Genomic DNA, 14,056 nt, shown 5'->3' with positions numbered 1-14,056 from the left:
ACTGTTAAATTATTTCCAGCTTCAATGAAAGACCTTGGAAGCCCTCTGTTGCTTCTTATTGTACCGTAAACTCTTGTCTTTCTTTTAAGAAAATTCCGTAGATCAAAGTTCGGTTCCAGAAAGAGAATATCGTGTTTTTTTTCTAATCTCTTCCTTCAGTAGCATACATGTATGTTTCCATATTACATATTATACTCTGTAGTGGCATCACTGAAAAGACAAATTATATGATTATGTCTCATGACGAGAATATTGTACGAAATTGAAATATGTTGTTGTTGTTGTCTAGTGCCTTGCATTTGGCAATAAAGCCATTAGCAGTTGTGCTTTCCAATACTTTTGAACTGTAGTTTCTTCTGATCTTAATGCTTCACAGGTCTTCAAGTGGTCTTCATTCTTTTCTGCTGGATCGTTACACAGGACACATATTGGTGAAGCTGAGATATCTATTCTGTAGAGATGACTTGCTAGACAGTCATGATTTGTCAATAGTCTGAAGGCTGCAACTGCTGTTTTCCTTGGTCTCTGGGGGATTATATCTGGGTTGGAAAGTAGTATAATCCATTTTTTTGTCTTTAGCATTTGATTCTATTTCTTGTAGGTATGAATGAGAAAATTTTGTAGTGATCAAGCGTTTTATTGAGGAATATGAGAAATTAAATTTAGATTTTTGTTTTATTGTTGTGCCTTTCTTGGCAAGTGTGTCTGCGGTTTCATTCCCCATGACTCCACAGTGTGCTGGAATCCATTGGAGACGGACAGTCTTATTAACTTTTTGTAGTTGTGTCAACATTTTGTAGCATTCCCTTATTTTTGTTGACTTCTTTGTAGCATTGGAACATATTCCCTGAATTGCAGCTTTAGAATCTGAAAGAATTACTGTCTTGTTATATTTATTTAAGGGAAGATTTAATAATTGTCGGAGAGCAATGTGTATAGCCTCTATTTCACCATCATAATTTGTTGTATCTCTGCCAACAGAATGATAAAAGGAAAAATGTGTACATGTAACTCCAGCTCCAGTAAGGTTTTCTGTGGTTGGTCCATCAGTATATATGTGCAGCCATTCTTCTGTAGGGTATCTAGTATTGATCGTTTCCAGTGTTAGAAGTTTTTGTATTTCTTTTGGTGTGTCTGATTTACTTATTTCCTCTGTTAATTCCAAACTGAAGATAGGTTGCAATAATTCCAATGGATTTTCTCTTATAAGTAAATTTTCTCTTGTGTTAGGAATGTTCAATTTAGATTTAATCTGTGTTACCTTTTCTAGGAAATTACTATGAGTTTTAAGGATTGAAGAAGGGAGGTTCTGTTCTGTCCATTTAGAGTTTGGCAGTCGTAATGGAAATATAAAAATTGGAAATTTATCTTTCGAAGAGGTGGAGAAGTTCAAATATCTTGGAGCAACAGTAACAAATATAAATGATACTCGGGAGGAAATTAAACACAGAATAAATATGGGAAATGCCTGTTATTATTCAGTTGAGAAGCTTTTATCATCCAGTCTGCTGTCAAAAAATCTGAAGATTAGAATTTATAAAACAGTTATATTACCGGTTGTTCTTTATGGTTGTGAAACTTGGACTCTCACTTTGAGAGAGGAAAATAGGTTAAGGCTGTTTGAGAATAAGGTTCTCAGGAAAATATTTGGGGCTAAGAGGGATGAAGTTACAGGAGAATGGAGAAAGTTACACAACAGAGAACTGCACGCATTGTATTCTTCACCTGACATAATTAGGAACATTAAATCCAGATGTTTGAGATGGGCAGGGCATGTAGCACTTATGGGCGAATCCAGAAATGCATATAGAGTGTTAGTTGGGAGGCTGGAAGGAAAAAGATCTTTGGGGAGGCCGAGACGTAGATGGGAAGATAATATTAAAATGGATTTGAGGGAGGTGGGATATGATGGTAGAGACTGGATTAATCTTGCTCAGGATAGGGACCGATGGCGGGCTTATGTGAGGGCGGCAATGAACCTCCGGGTTCCTTAAACTCCAGTAAGTAAGTAAGTGGCCTCACCATTCTCACGAGAATGCCTTGCTTTACTAATTTTCCAGGGTTATATGTCCATAATCTTAGACGGCTTCTCCAAGGAATAATTTCCTCATCCATAGACAGTTCCAACTGAAATTTTATTGACAGTTTGTGAATGATTCTGTACGCTATAGATTCTTTAGGTTGGAAAAGGGCCCAAAGGTAACCAAGAAACTTTCTATTCAGTAGTATGTTACGGCATTTAAAAGTCTATGACTTAAACTACAAAAGCTGACACATGACAAAGCAAACCCTTACGTAAAACTGGAAATCTCTGTGACTCTCAACACCTACCGCTGGCCACCTAACTACCTGACGCCAATGTGTTAAGTAATAGTGCTCATTGTGTTTTGCTGCATGTATGTATAATATTATAGTGTTACTGTTTTCCTCCATTTTAAATGCATGTCTGCGGCGCGTAAGCTTCCACACTTTGTGCAACGGATGATGTAGAGAAGGGCAGGGCTCGCCTGCTAGTCTGCACTTGGCGAGTACCGTGTTATATGTAACGTGGTGATAACATTAACAGTGACAGTAGCTATGATGATTAGGAGCATGAGGATGATAATGATGATGCTCTTTGCTGTGGGGGTTGCCTTTTGGACTGATCTTCTCTAGAGTTGATGTTTCTCAATACAATAGAACCTCTATTATTTGTGGTAATGAAGGGGTGGACAGAACAGTTAATTGAAAAAATTTTATAATCTATACCACGAAAGGTTATCGAAAGTTGACTGCATAATACATGCAGTTTTGTAATTTTGCTAAAATGCTAGGTAATGCATTAGAAGTTCACTAATTTAAGTATAGTTGTCAATGACGGGTTTTTAAGGGTCAAGGAAACTAAGGCTGTCTGTGGAAAGATAGGAATACTAGAGGTCTCGTGTTGTTAATTTATGTGCTTTACACACTTATCCTTGTTTTATTACATTGCACACAGTTGTAATGGCAATGTCATATTCTGATGCAAGATGAGCTCTCGAAGTACTAATTTACTTGCACTTAATTTTTTCGATACTTAGCACAACATGTTTTCTTTTGATACCTGTGTAAGACATTTTGCATAGAAGCTATGCCATACGGCCAGTCGAAAAGGAGGACAAAAATGAGTGGTACATGGGTTTGCAATTGTGTGTAAGTTTTTGGGGTCATTTCTTTGAGAGCAGGTACTGACGATTTTAGAAGTTGGAAGAAACACCCACTCCCACAAGTAACTATTTCTGCTGCCAGCAGTGGCAGCACTCCTGCTACATACTGTGTAACAGTAAAGGCTTGTAATAACCCTCTCTAGAAAAAAAATATTGTGGTACTTCGTAGTTATTTCTGTTGAAAGAAGAGAGCAGGAGAAAGACAGTCAGATAATCCTCCGATTGGTTAATAGGATGACAGATAATTGGGGTTATACTGTATAAAGAAAGGTAGTTAAAACATCAGGGTGCCTACCATTGCTATAATTATTTTTCCCCCAGTGCCGCTCATATTAGAGAATATTTAATTTGAGCTTCTGCCTTACCTTCAATAGATACATATAAATGATTGCATATTTAATGTATATAAGATGACTAACTAGGAAATTTTGTGACAGAAAACTGGGCTTAAAAGAAAATTAATATTAACATGAACAATATACAAGATTCAATAGTGTTATATAGTTTTAAAATGTCTTCTAAAAGTTGTTGTTGTTTTCTAATGCCAGGCGTTTGGCAATAAAGTTATTTGACCTCTTGCACTCCAATATTTCTCAAAGATACAGTATTATCATGACCAGCGACTGAAGCACAGATTTTGAGATGTTCCGAATCCATTTCTTGGTTTGAGTTGCACAGTGGGCAGTTAGGGGACTGATATATCCCAATTCTATGCAGGTGTTTGGCCAAACAGTCATGGCCTGTTGCCAATTGTCTTCTAAAAATAAAATTAATGAAGAAAATTATGATATATTACACATACTGTAATGCTCACGTCACTTAACTAAGTAATAAATGAAAAGAAATGTACAAACTATTCATAATAATAGAATACTATAGTCCACACCTGTGGAGTAACGGTCAGCGCATCTGGCCGCAAAACCAGGTGGCCCGGGTTCGAATCCCGGTCGGGGAAAGTGACCTGGTTGAGGTTTTTTCCGGGGTTTTCCCTCAACCCAATACGAGCAAATGCTGGGTAACTTTCGGTGCTGGACCCCGGACTCATTTCACCAGCATTATCATCTTCATTTCATTCAGACGCTAGATAACCTAGATGTTGATACAGCGTCGTAAAATAACCCAATAAAATAAAAATAAAAAATAGAATACTATAAGAGTTAGAAGTAATCAAAGTGTTACTCACTCAGAGATCTCTACACAGAGACAGATACGAACAACTAGAGACAAAGTGGACTGGACTTAAGTTGAGTCAAATATACTGGGTGTTCATTTCAAAATGTGTCATGGCTCGCTGTATGTCGTCATGTGGCTATCCGATGAGCCTAGAGAATTCAATCTTCCTACACTTCCGCAAAGGCGTATTACCTAAATGCGAGAGAAGTTGCCTAGCAAGTACGGCGTTCATTCTGAAGATTACTTACCGATACGTATGGTAATGCCAGTAGTGGCAAGAATGTGAACTGTTTGGAAACATGTACTGAAGTGAGTTTTTTTTCTTACTGTCGGGATATGGGGAGAGGGTTAAGACGATTACTTACGTATTTGTTCACATTAACTTGGACGGTCAACATGGACACGGAGCATTTTGATTTGTGTTGTGGAATGTTGCCATATGCAATCGATGATAACAAATACCCTGCGTACGACTTGCCCGCGCAAAACACAGTTCGAAAGAGGTTATGGTAGCACACAGACTTTACAGACCGCCATCTGTTGCTACGACATTCAAGTTATACCATACACGTTCCCAAGTTCAGATTGAACGCCTTGATTAATAGGCAAATTCTCTGACATAAAAGCTGAAACTCGCTTCAAATCGCTGACTCACAACAGTGACGTCATGACACACTTTGAAATGAACACCCAGTATAAAGATTAGAAGGATGGAATGAAGTAATTGGAATTAAGAGAGACAGAACAGGAAAGTTACATTACATTATATAGAAAAGATAGTACAGATTCAGTTCAAAAAGTTTCCAGAACATATTTTTTTCACCAAAATGAATAATGTTACATAGTATATTTCTGTTTCTGGTATTGACATCATTCATGCTACTTCAAGCATTCTTAATGTCTCCAAAGGACATTTGTGCTCTGTATAGCCCACATTCTGAAATGCAACAAACGAATATTACAGAAACAACAACAACTAGTTGCCACACAACAACGACTATGATCATAAACTTCTATGAAAGTGACGTCATGAATGATCCCAATACCAGAAACAGAAATGTTGTTGTTTTCCAATGCCAGGTGCTTGACAACAAAGTCATTTGACCTCTTGCACTCCAATATTTGTTAAATGGCAAGTTGTAGCCGATTTAAGTGAACACCCTATTTTAACGTTTTGGTGGCTACTTCATTCACACACAACCCCCAGAATGTCTGGAGGACCACACCTGCTGTTGATCGACGGGTCCATTGAACCTAGCTGGGAGATCTTGTTGATCACCAGCTTTCCCTCCTTAAGCCACTGGAGGACGATTTTAGTGCCATAGCAGGTCAGCACTAGGAACAGAAAAGTAGGAAGGGTAGGAAGGAAAGGGAAATGAACCCCTAGGGCTCGAATGCTCTAATGCCGTTGGGGTCGAAGAAAGTAAGAGTTCAGTCAGAGGACTGGATAGGAAAGGGTAAAGAGGGAATTAGGTATTGAATAGAGGAAAATTATACCAAATTCAGTCATTAACTCATCAAGCTGACCAGTGCTAATTGATGAGTAGCCCCTCCCTTCAGTTCAGCTTGTAAAATTATGCTTACTAATAGCTGCACCACGGGAAGGTAAGGATGGGACGTTGGGTATTTGTCCAGGTTGGTTCCTTAAAGCCTTCAATGGGAAGGATTAATGGCAATAATAATAATAATAATAATAATAACAATAATAATAACAACAACAATAACAATAATAATAATAGGAGAAAATCCACAAACGATTAGAGAAAGCACGGAAATTCTACTTGAAGCAAGTAAAGCGATAGGTTTGGAAGTAAATCCTGAAAATACAAAGTATAAGATTATGTCTCGTGACCAGAATATTGTACGAAATAGGAACATAAAAATTGGATATTTATACTTCGAAGAGGTAGAAAAATTCAAATATCTTGGAGCAACAGTAACAGATATAAATGACACTCAAGAGGAAATTAAACGCAGAATAAATATGGGAAATGCGTGTTATTATTCGGTTGAGAACGCTTTTGTCATCTAGTCATCTAGAAATGTACCACATACCATTATTCATTTTGACGAAGAAAAATATATTCCGGAAACTTTTTGAACCAAGCACTAAACATGCAGAAGGATAACATGATAATGATAGTGATGATGTTGATTCAAAATGATCACGAGAATGAGTTTTGTAAGTGCTATTCACTTTGTGTGTCAACCTACGTAATATGTTGTTGTTTTCTAATGCCAGGCATTTGACAATAAAGTCATTTGACCTCTTGCACTCCAATATTTTTCAAAGATATTGTCATGGTTAGCCACTGACGCACAGATTTTGAGATGTTCTGAATCCATTTCTTGATTTGAGTTGCACAGTGGACAGTTAGGGGACTGATATATTCCAATTCTATGCAGATGCTTGGCCAAGCCAATCTAAATGCAGCTACAGACGATTTTCGTGGTAAATCGGGAATCAACTGTGGATTATGATACAGAGAGCTCCATTTTTTCCCTTGAGATTGTGTTCTCAAATTTTGTTTGTTGAAGTCTAAGTATGTAGATTTAATAAATCTTTTCACAGAGTAATATGTAGATTTAGTAACAGGTCTGTAAGTAGCAGTGCTGCCCTTCTTTGCTAAAGCATCCGCATTCTCGTTTCCCAGGATTCCACAATGGGATGGTATCCATTGGAATACAATTCTTTTATTAAGTGTTATTAGTTGAGATAGCATCTATATATATAATTTGAACTGGTAATGGAAATTACGGGAAAACGGCTGAACGGATTTTAATAAATAACCCCTCATTTTGTAGCTTGGAACCCAAATTTTTTCGGAAAAGTAGTATTTTTCTGTGAAATGTAAATTTTCCTACATAATTTTCGTATTTTTCAAAATCCATCTGTTGTCAGTTTTGAGAAATACATAGGCCTAATCACGGCCGACTTGATACTCGCTTCCTTGTACAGCCTAATGAGTTCTCAGAATAAAACAAAACACAAGCACACTACAATAAACAATATCACACGAAGGCTACGACCTGCAGGATTGCTGACATATTTAGAGTTGAGATGGCTCAGATTCTCGACATCATAATTCCATATGTCGATCTTCATTTGTGTAACTTTTTCAGAACGTTTCTGTAATATTGGTTATAAAAAACTTCATGACTTATTAAAACGAATTTACAGGTCAGATTCTCTGGTGTGTAATTTTCTGAGTGGAGCTGTCTGTGCGTTGGATATTAAAAACTACAAAATTTAGGAATGTTTGATGACATTATTACCATTAAAAATGAAATATTATTATAGTGAATACCGTGATGTGAGTTTTGTTACTAATCATACAGATTAATGCTATATTGGTGATATGAAAGTGAAACATTTTGGTTTATATAAGTAGATGTAGAGAATTTTTTAAGTTAGATCTTCATTTCTGTAATATTTACTGAGTGACGGCTATATAATAGTCTATACAAAACTTACATAAGATAACAATTTTGTTATAAAAAATGAAATATTTTTATAGTTATTAATCAAGTGGTATGGGTCTTTTCGATATTATATTTAATGGTGGTGTAGTGTAGATATTTAAAGCTGGAAGTTAGAATTTATAAAACAGTTATGCTATTGGTTGTTCTTTATGGTTGTGAAACTTGGACTCTCACTTTGAGAGAGGAAGAGAGATTAAGGGTGTTCGAAAATAGGATGCTTAGTAAAATATTTGGGGCTAAGAGGAATGAAGTTATAGGAGAACGAGAACTGCACGCATTGTATTCTTCACCTAACATAATTAGGAACATTAAATCCAGATGTTTGAGATGGCAGCGCATGTAGCACGTATGGGTTAATCTAGAAATGCATATAGAGTGTTACTTGGAAGACCTGAAGGGAAAAGACCTTAAGGGAGGCAGACGTAAATGGGAGGATAATATTAAAATGAATTTGAGAGAGGTGAGATATTATGGTAGAGACTGGATTATTCTTGCTCAGGATAGGTACCGATAGTGGGCTTATATATGAGGGCAGCAATGAACCTCCATTTGTAAGTAAGTGATATAGATATTTATATGTGTGATTCTCTTCAGTATTGTCTGGAGGATGCACAAAAATTATAATGCCTAAGGGAAGACCAAAGATATTACTTACTGATAAAATAAGAGGCCTACAAAATGTACAGTAGTGTCCCGATCACTTTAGCAAGATACTTGGCAAGATAAAATGATTCTACCCTCTACATTTCGAGGTAGTTCACGAAACATGCAGCAGCTATACAAGACGCTATGTCTGTTGTTGGAAAGCATGGCAAATCTGATATTTTCATTACTATAACCTATAATCCTCAATGACCTATTTGGCCTTCTATGCCCAAGGTTGCGGGTTCGATCCCGGGCCAGGTTGAGGGCATTTAAGTGTGCTTAAATGTGACAGGCTCATGTCAGTAGATTTACTGGCATGTAAAAGAACTCCTGCGGGACAAAATTCCGGCACATCCGGCGACGCTGATATAACCTCTGCAGTTGCGAGCGTCGTTAAATAAAACATAACATTCAATGACCTATTGCTTCACTCCCACATGAAAAACCGACTGATCGTCCTGACATTGTTACTTGCGTTTTCGCATTGAAATTCAAGAACTGAAGATGTATAGGTTCAATAAAAAGTATTTAGCATGAAGAAAACCATTCAGAGGGATATGTTTATTATGGAAGCAAATAACTTCCAAAATGTCTGGTATTCTTCATTGGAAATAAATTTGAAAAATTTTAATTTGAACTTCTACTGTAATGAACTTAGTTTGCAGCATTTGCTGCACAAGCCACTAGTTTTATTTATTTCTGCTATTTGAGACGAAGGTATGCGTCTAGAGACTATTGATAGAATAGCTGCTTTGGAGTCTGACAATATAACTGCATTTTTAAATTTATTGATGTGGCAGAGAAGATATCTACGTAATATTGGGAGTAATATGAATATCTGCTTAAATGGAAAAGTTAATAATGCTGTTACATACTCCATGTTTTTTTTTTTTTTTTTTGTGCAGGCCATCTGCGAAGATGAGTTTCAGTATCAACAGGACGGGTGCTAAAACTGAAGAGGTGATCTCCAGAGAACCAACACCACCCTTGGTGCCTCCAGCACTGCTGACTGCACAGTTCCCACCTGCAGGACTGGACAAGGACAAGTTAGCGAAGTTGTTGAGTGTTGCTTGCAGCATGCGCAAACCTGTGACCCCTTCTCCCAGGTCTGTCCCTTTGTGTTTTGCTTGTGCTACTAGTGCTTGAAGGAGTTGGATTTGCAAAGCAGAGGTTATTGCAGTAATATCTTACCATAATTGATTGTGTTTGTGCCCAGAGAATCTACTTAACAGCACTTTGGCTGTGGAGATTCATTTTCAGCTTCTTACAAAAATGGCTTGTTCAGTTCTAAATAGATTCTATAATGTTTTTCGCTTTAGAGGTGGGAAGAAATAGCTTATTAGTAAGAAGAGCTTTTGTTAAATCTTCCATTCCAGCGAGTAGAAGTACAATAGGACCATGCTAACTCGAAGTAATTGGAACTGTGACCTATTTGGCATAGAAAGTATTTGGATTTTCCGAAATCATTACTGGAACACAGCAACGCAATGTACAGACAGAATTTACTGGCAGGTATACTGTAAACCTGACTGAGAAATTGGATTGTTATGCATGCACCTGTGTGTGTCTGATAAGTAATGAGTTGATTTTTTTTAATTATCTGATCTCTAGGTAACCAAAGAGCATTGAAAACTGTTATCATAGGTTAACAAACACTTCTTTTTATGATTACTGTAATTTCGTTTCTTGAAACAGTATTGGATTTTGGATTTTGATCTCGTAAAAACATAGTGATACTATTTTTCTTTGCCAGATATTGTATTTTTTCTCCTTTACTTCTGTTAAGTTTAGAAATTTGAAGATTTACTTTTCGGAATTTGATTTGGATTACCCAAATTTCGGATTATTGGGGTTCTATTATATTGAATTCTTTAAATTCAAAAGTACATGTTGGAGGGATATTTTGTATTTTCCTAAACCATTTAACTTTGTACATATTGGTAAACAAATTAAAGTTGTATGGTTTTATGGGTTGATTTACATCTTACTTTTTAAACAGAAAGTAGAAGTAAATATATCAAATAGAAGTTACTCAGTCAGAATTTAGGAATATTAAACGTGGGGTTCCCTAGGAGTCAATTTTAGGTTAATATTTTCTAGTTATATTAGGCTTAAACCATAATCCAGATAATCTTATTTGCAGATTATGATAACTTTATAAACGAAGTTCTGATAAAGTGTTAAATCTAATGCATGACTGGTTTAGTACATATAAACTAATATTTCATTTCATTTAGTTCTGCCTAAGGGCAGGTCTTTCACTGCAAACCCAGCTTTCTCTAATCCTTCATATTTTCTGCTTTCCTCTTTGTTTCCTCGTATGATCCATATATCAATGTTGTCTATCATTTGATATCTTTTTCTACCTCGTCTCTTCTCCCTTTCATTGTTCCTTCCAATGCATCCTTCAGTAGGCAGTTTCTTCTCAGCCAGTGACCCAACCAATTCCTTTTTCTCTTCTTGATCAGTTTCAGCATCATTCTTTCTTCACCTACTCTTTCCAACACAGCTTCATTTCTTATTCTGTCTGTCCACTTCACATATTCCATTCTTCTCCATATCCACATTTCAAATGCTTCTATTTGCTTCGTCATAATGTCCATGTTTCTGCCCCATACACTCCATATAAAGCACTTTACTAGTCTCTTCCTTAGTTATTTTTCCAGAGATCCGCAGGAAATGCTCCTTTTTCTATTAAAAGCTTCTTTTACTATTGCTATCATTCTTCCGACTTTCTGGTAGCAGCTCGTGTTACTGCTTATAATACATCCCAAGTATTTGAAGCTGTCCACTTGCTCTACTGCCTCATTTAGAATTCGCAAGTTTATCTTCTGTATTTTTCTTCCTGTGACCATGCTCTTCGTCTTATTTGCATTTATCTTCATCCCAGACTGCTCTCAGCTGTCATTTAGCTCCAGTAGCATATTCTTTAGTATCATTTCCTCTTCTGAGTATTAATGTTCATTATATCCTCTGATTGAGGTTCTGGCTGATATGTTGATCTATTATCAGGCAGTACATTTAACTTGACGATATGTGTAAGAGGAAGAACAACTGTTTGTATGCATCTGAAGTCTGACTAGTGTAATGTGTGGCTAGTCAGCAATATATGCAATGGAGAAGGAAAGGAACTGGCCACCCTATCACATTATCTCCTAGCCTAGTTGCCTCATAAGTGGTATGTTGTTGGTATCACTTGTGAGGTTCAGACCTATCTTCGGACAGTTGACTAAACAACAACAATGTTCATAAAACCAGTGTAATCAAATTTGTTACATATACCTGGTAGTACTCAAGTTTCCCTTCAATGTTAGATTAAAGTGAACTGATTTCAAAGAATATATAAGCACAAAGTTTCTTGGTTTGGAATTGGTTAATCATTTGGACTGGGAAACACACACAGAATATATTACTCTTAAATTGAGCTCTGCCTGTTATGCTTTTAAGATCTTAATCTCCTTATTGGCGATTTTTTTTTGGTCCAATGGTAAGACTCTTAACTCGTCGTTATTTGCTGTGATTCTGCAAGCAGGCTTATAGATGTCACCAGTTCCAAGAAGCATAGGCTACATAGTTCATCAGTAGGGCTAGGATTCTAATGACCTGTAAATCATGAAAAAATGTCTTAAAAACAATGCATTTATGAACTAAAAATCTAAAAAAAATGCCCTTAAAAATGCCCTAAAAATTGATCTTACATAGTTGGCTTAGTAGAAATATTAATATTTATACTAGTAATTAAATTAAATTCTAGTACCAACATTCAAATTTATTTAATTTTACATAATTTTTCAAAGTACTACACTTTAATTAATTATTTTACCAGATGTAGTTCCATGTAGTCCACCACAAGGTCACTCTTATCCGGAACTAGCAGGTATAGAGGAGTCTATATTGAAGGGGTGGTTGGACTGATCCATTACGTGGGGGGTACTACGTTAGAATATAATATTTGTGTAGAAAAACGATTAAAATAATATACAAAATAATGAGTATTAATTGAGAAAATATGTAGGGAAAATATCAAAGGAAATAAATAATATTTTACATTAATCATGGGGATTTATGACCAAAATTAAATGAAAATACCCCAAAAATGACCGAATAAAACAAAAAAATGCTCTTATAAGTTGTAAGAGGTAAAAAATGCAAAAGAATGCCCTAACAAATATGTTTTAAAACACTCAATTTTTCACATAACATATAAATGCTAAAGCAGCAATGTTTCTAGCTTACTAGAAAAAAGATGCAATTTCATCAAAATCCTAGCCCTATTCATCAGAGACTATCCAGAGTGTATCCAGATGCGTACACATTACATTTATAATGAAAGATGATGATGGAGAATTGTTTTGAATGTCACAAGGAAACTGGAGTACTTGGAGAAAATTGCTTTGTTGCTGGACCACAGGTTTTTTTTTTGGGGGTGGGGGGGGATTTAATTGAAGTGAATTGTAATGGCAGGCAGAGTAACTATCTCATGCCCCCATGTTTTTTTTTAAATTGCTACCAGTGCACTTCATTAGAACCAGGTACCCAGCTTCAAAGCCGTTAGCCCTGTGAACTTACAATATATTTATTTTCCCCTATTATCATAATACAGGATTGTTAGCTAAGAAATTAGCAAGTTCTTTGTGTAGAAGAGACAGAGTGGGGGAAGGGAAGTGGTCCGTGGCCCATTTCTTTTAGGGCTCATCCCACAGGCTTGCTCAACACAAGCTATAAATGCAGGGTGGGATAGGTCTTGAATCTGGATCCCCTGGCTTCATAAGCTCAGCACTGAGCCACTGTTATGGTTCTATTAGTGATATAAAATGGCATACTTCATCTGCTTTAATTCTGTGTAACGAAATATGAATTAGTATTCTGGACTGATTTATCTGAAGCAAAACTCATTTTGTCCTAAGAACTGTGATGTCATGTAAAGAGATTAAAAAAAAATTAAATCATAACAATACCTTGTGGGTATATTCTGTACCTAATGATGTTTTAAGTTAAAAATCAAGATACTTTTAGTACCGTACTAATGAAGAGGTTAATAATCTTAATACAAAATACAAATCAGTTTTCCATCTGTCCTTTGTTAATCTCAACTATTGTAAAATAGGAGTTCACTTTTAATGTGTTATAGTCTTCAATGTACTGTAAAGTTTTAAAGGGACAAGGGATTCAGTTTAGAACAAAACCAATAGAATTTCTCCATATTCATATTCATACCTACCACTCATCTGAGGAACTATTTATGCTTTTGAAGTAAATTAATCTACTTACTCTGTATTATATATTTTTGTATAATTGTTTGCTTTTACCACATCTTAAAGCTACAATGTTGATGTTGTTAACTAATGCTGAGTTCTTGACAAAAAGCTATTAACTCTCTTGCTCTCCAATATTTCTCACACACAGCAGGTAAGATCTGTGAACTGCAATAAATGAGATGAAAATGAAAAAAGAGTATATGTAGATCTGATTGTTTAAAAGCAAATTACCAGAATGCTGAAATGTATGCAGATTGTTCGCTCTGATCTGTGATGTGTTGTGAGGTGAGCATCATGTTGAAGCACTCATGC

At 36.1% G+C, this 14,056-nt stretch overlaps 1 protein-coding gene across 2 annotated transcripts in view; it reads left to right on the top strand.

Annotated features, from left to right (window-relative positions):
- Window positions 1-14,056, top strand: part of G9a (histone-lysine N-methyltransferase G9a) — a 184,620-nt gene that overhangs the window by 47,662 nt on the left and 122,902 nt on the right. Inside the window, exon 7 of one of the 2 annotated variants that reach the window (XM_069834023.1) lies at window positions 9,392-9,532. In XM_069834023.1, the coding sequence (XP_069690124.1) occupies window positions 9,392-9,532 (141 nt within the window). Of the gene's footprint in view, window positions 1-9,391; window positions 9,593-14,056 lie in introns of both variants that reach the window. The other variant, XM_069834022.1, reaches the window with a different exon arrangement.

The sequence above is a fragment of the Periplaneta americana genome, chromosome 8, assembly GCF_040183065.1.
Source record: "Periplaneta americana isolate PAMFEO1 chromosome 8, P.americana_PAMFEO1_priV1, whole genome shotgun sequence".
NCBI classification, from domain to species: Eukaryota; Metazoa; Arthropoda; class Insecta; order Blattodea; family Blattidae; genus Periplaneta; species Periplaneta americana.
The sequence above is the reverse complement of the archived record's forward strand: the minus strand, read 5'-3'. Positions and strand labels throughout refer to the sequence as shown.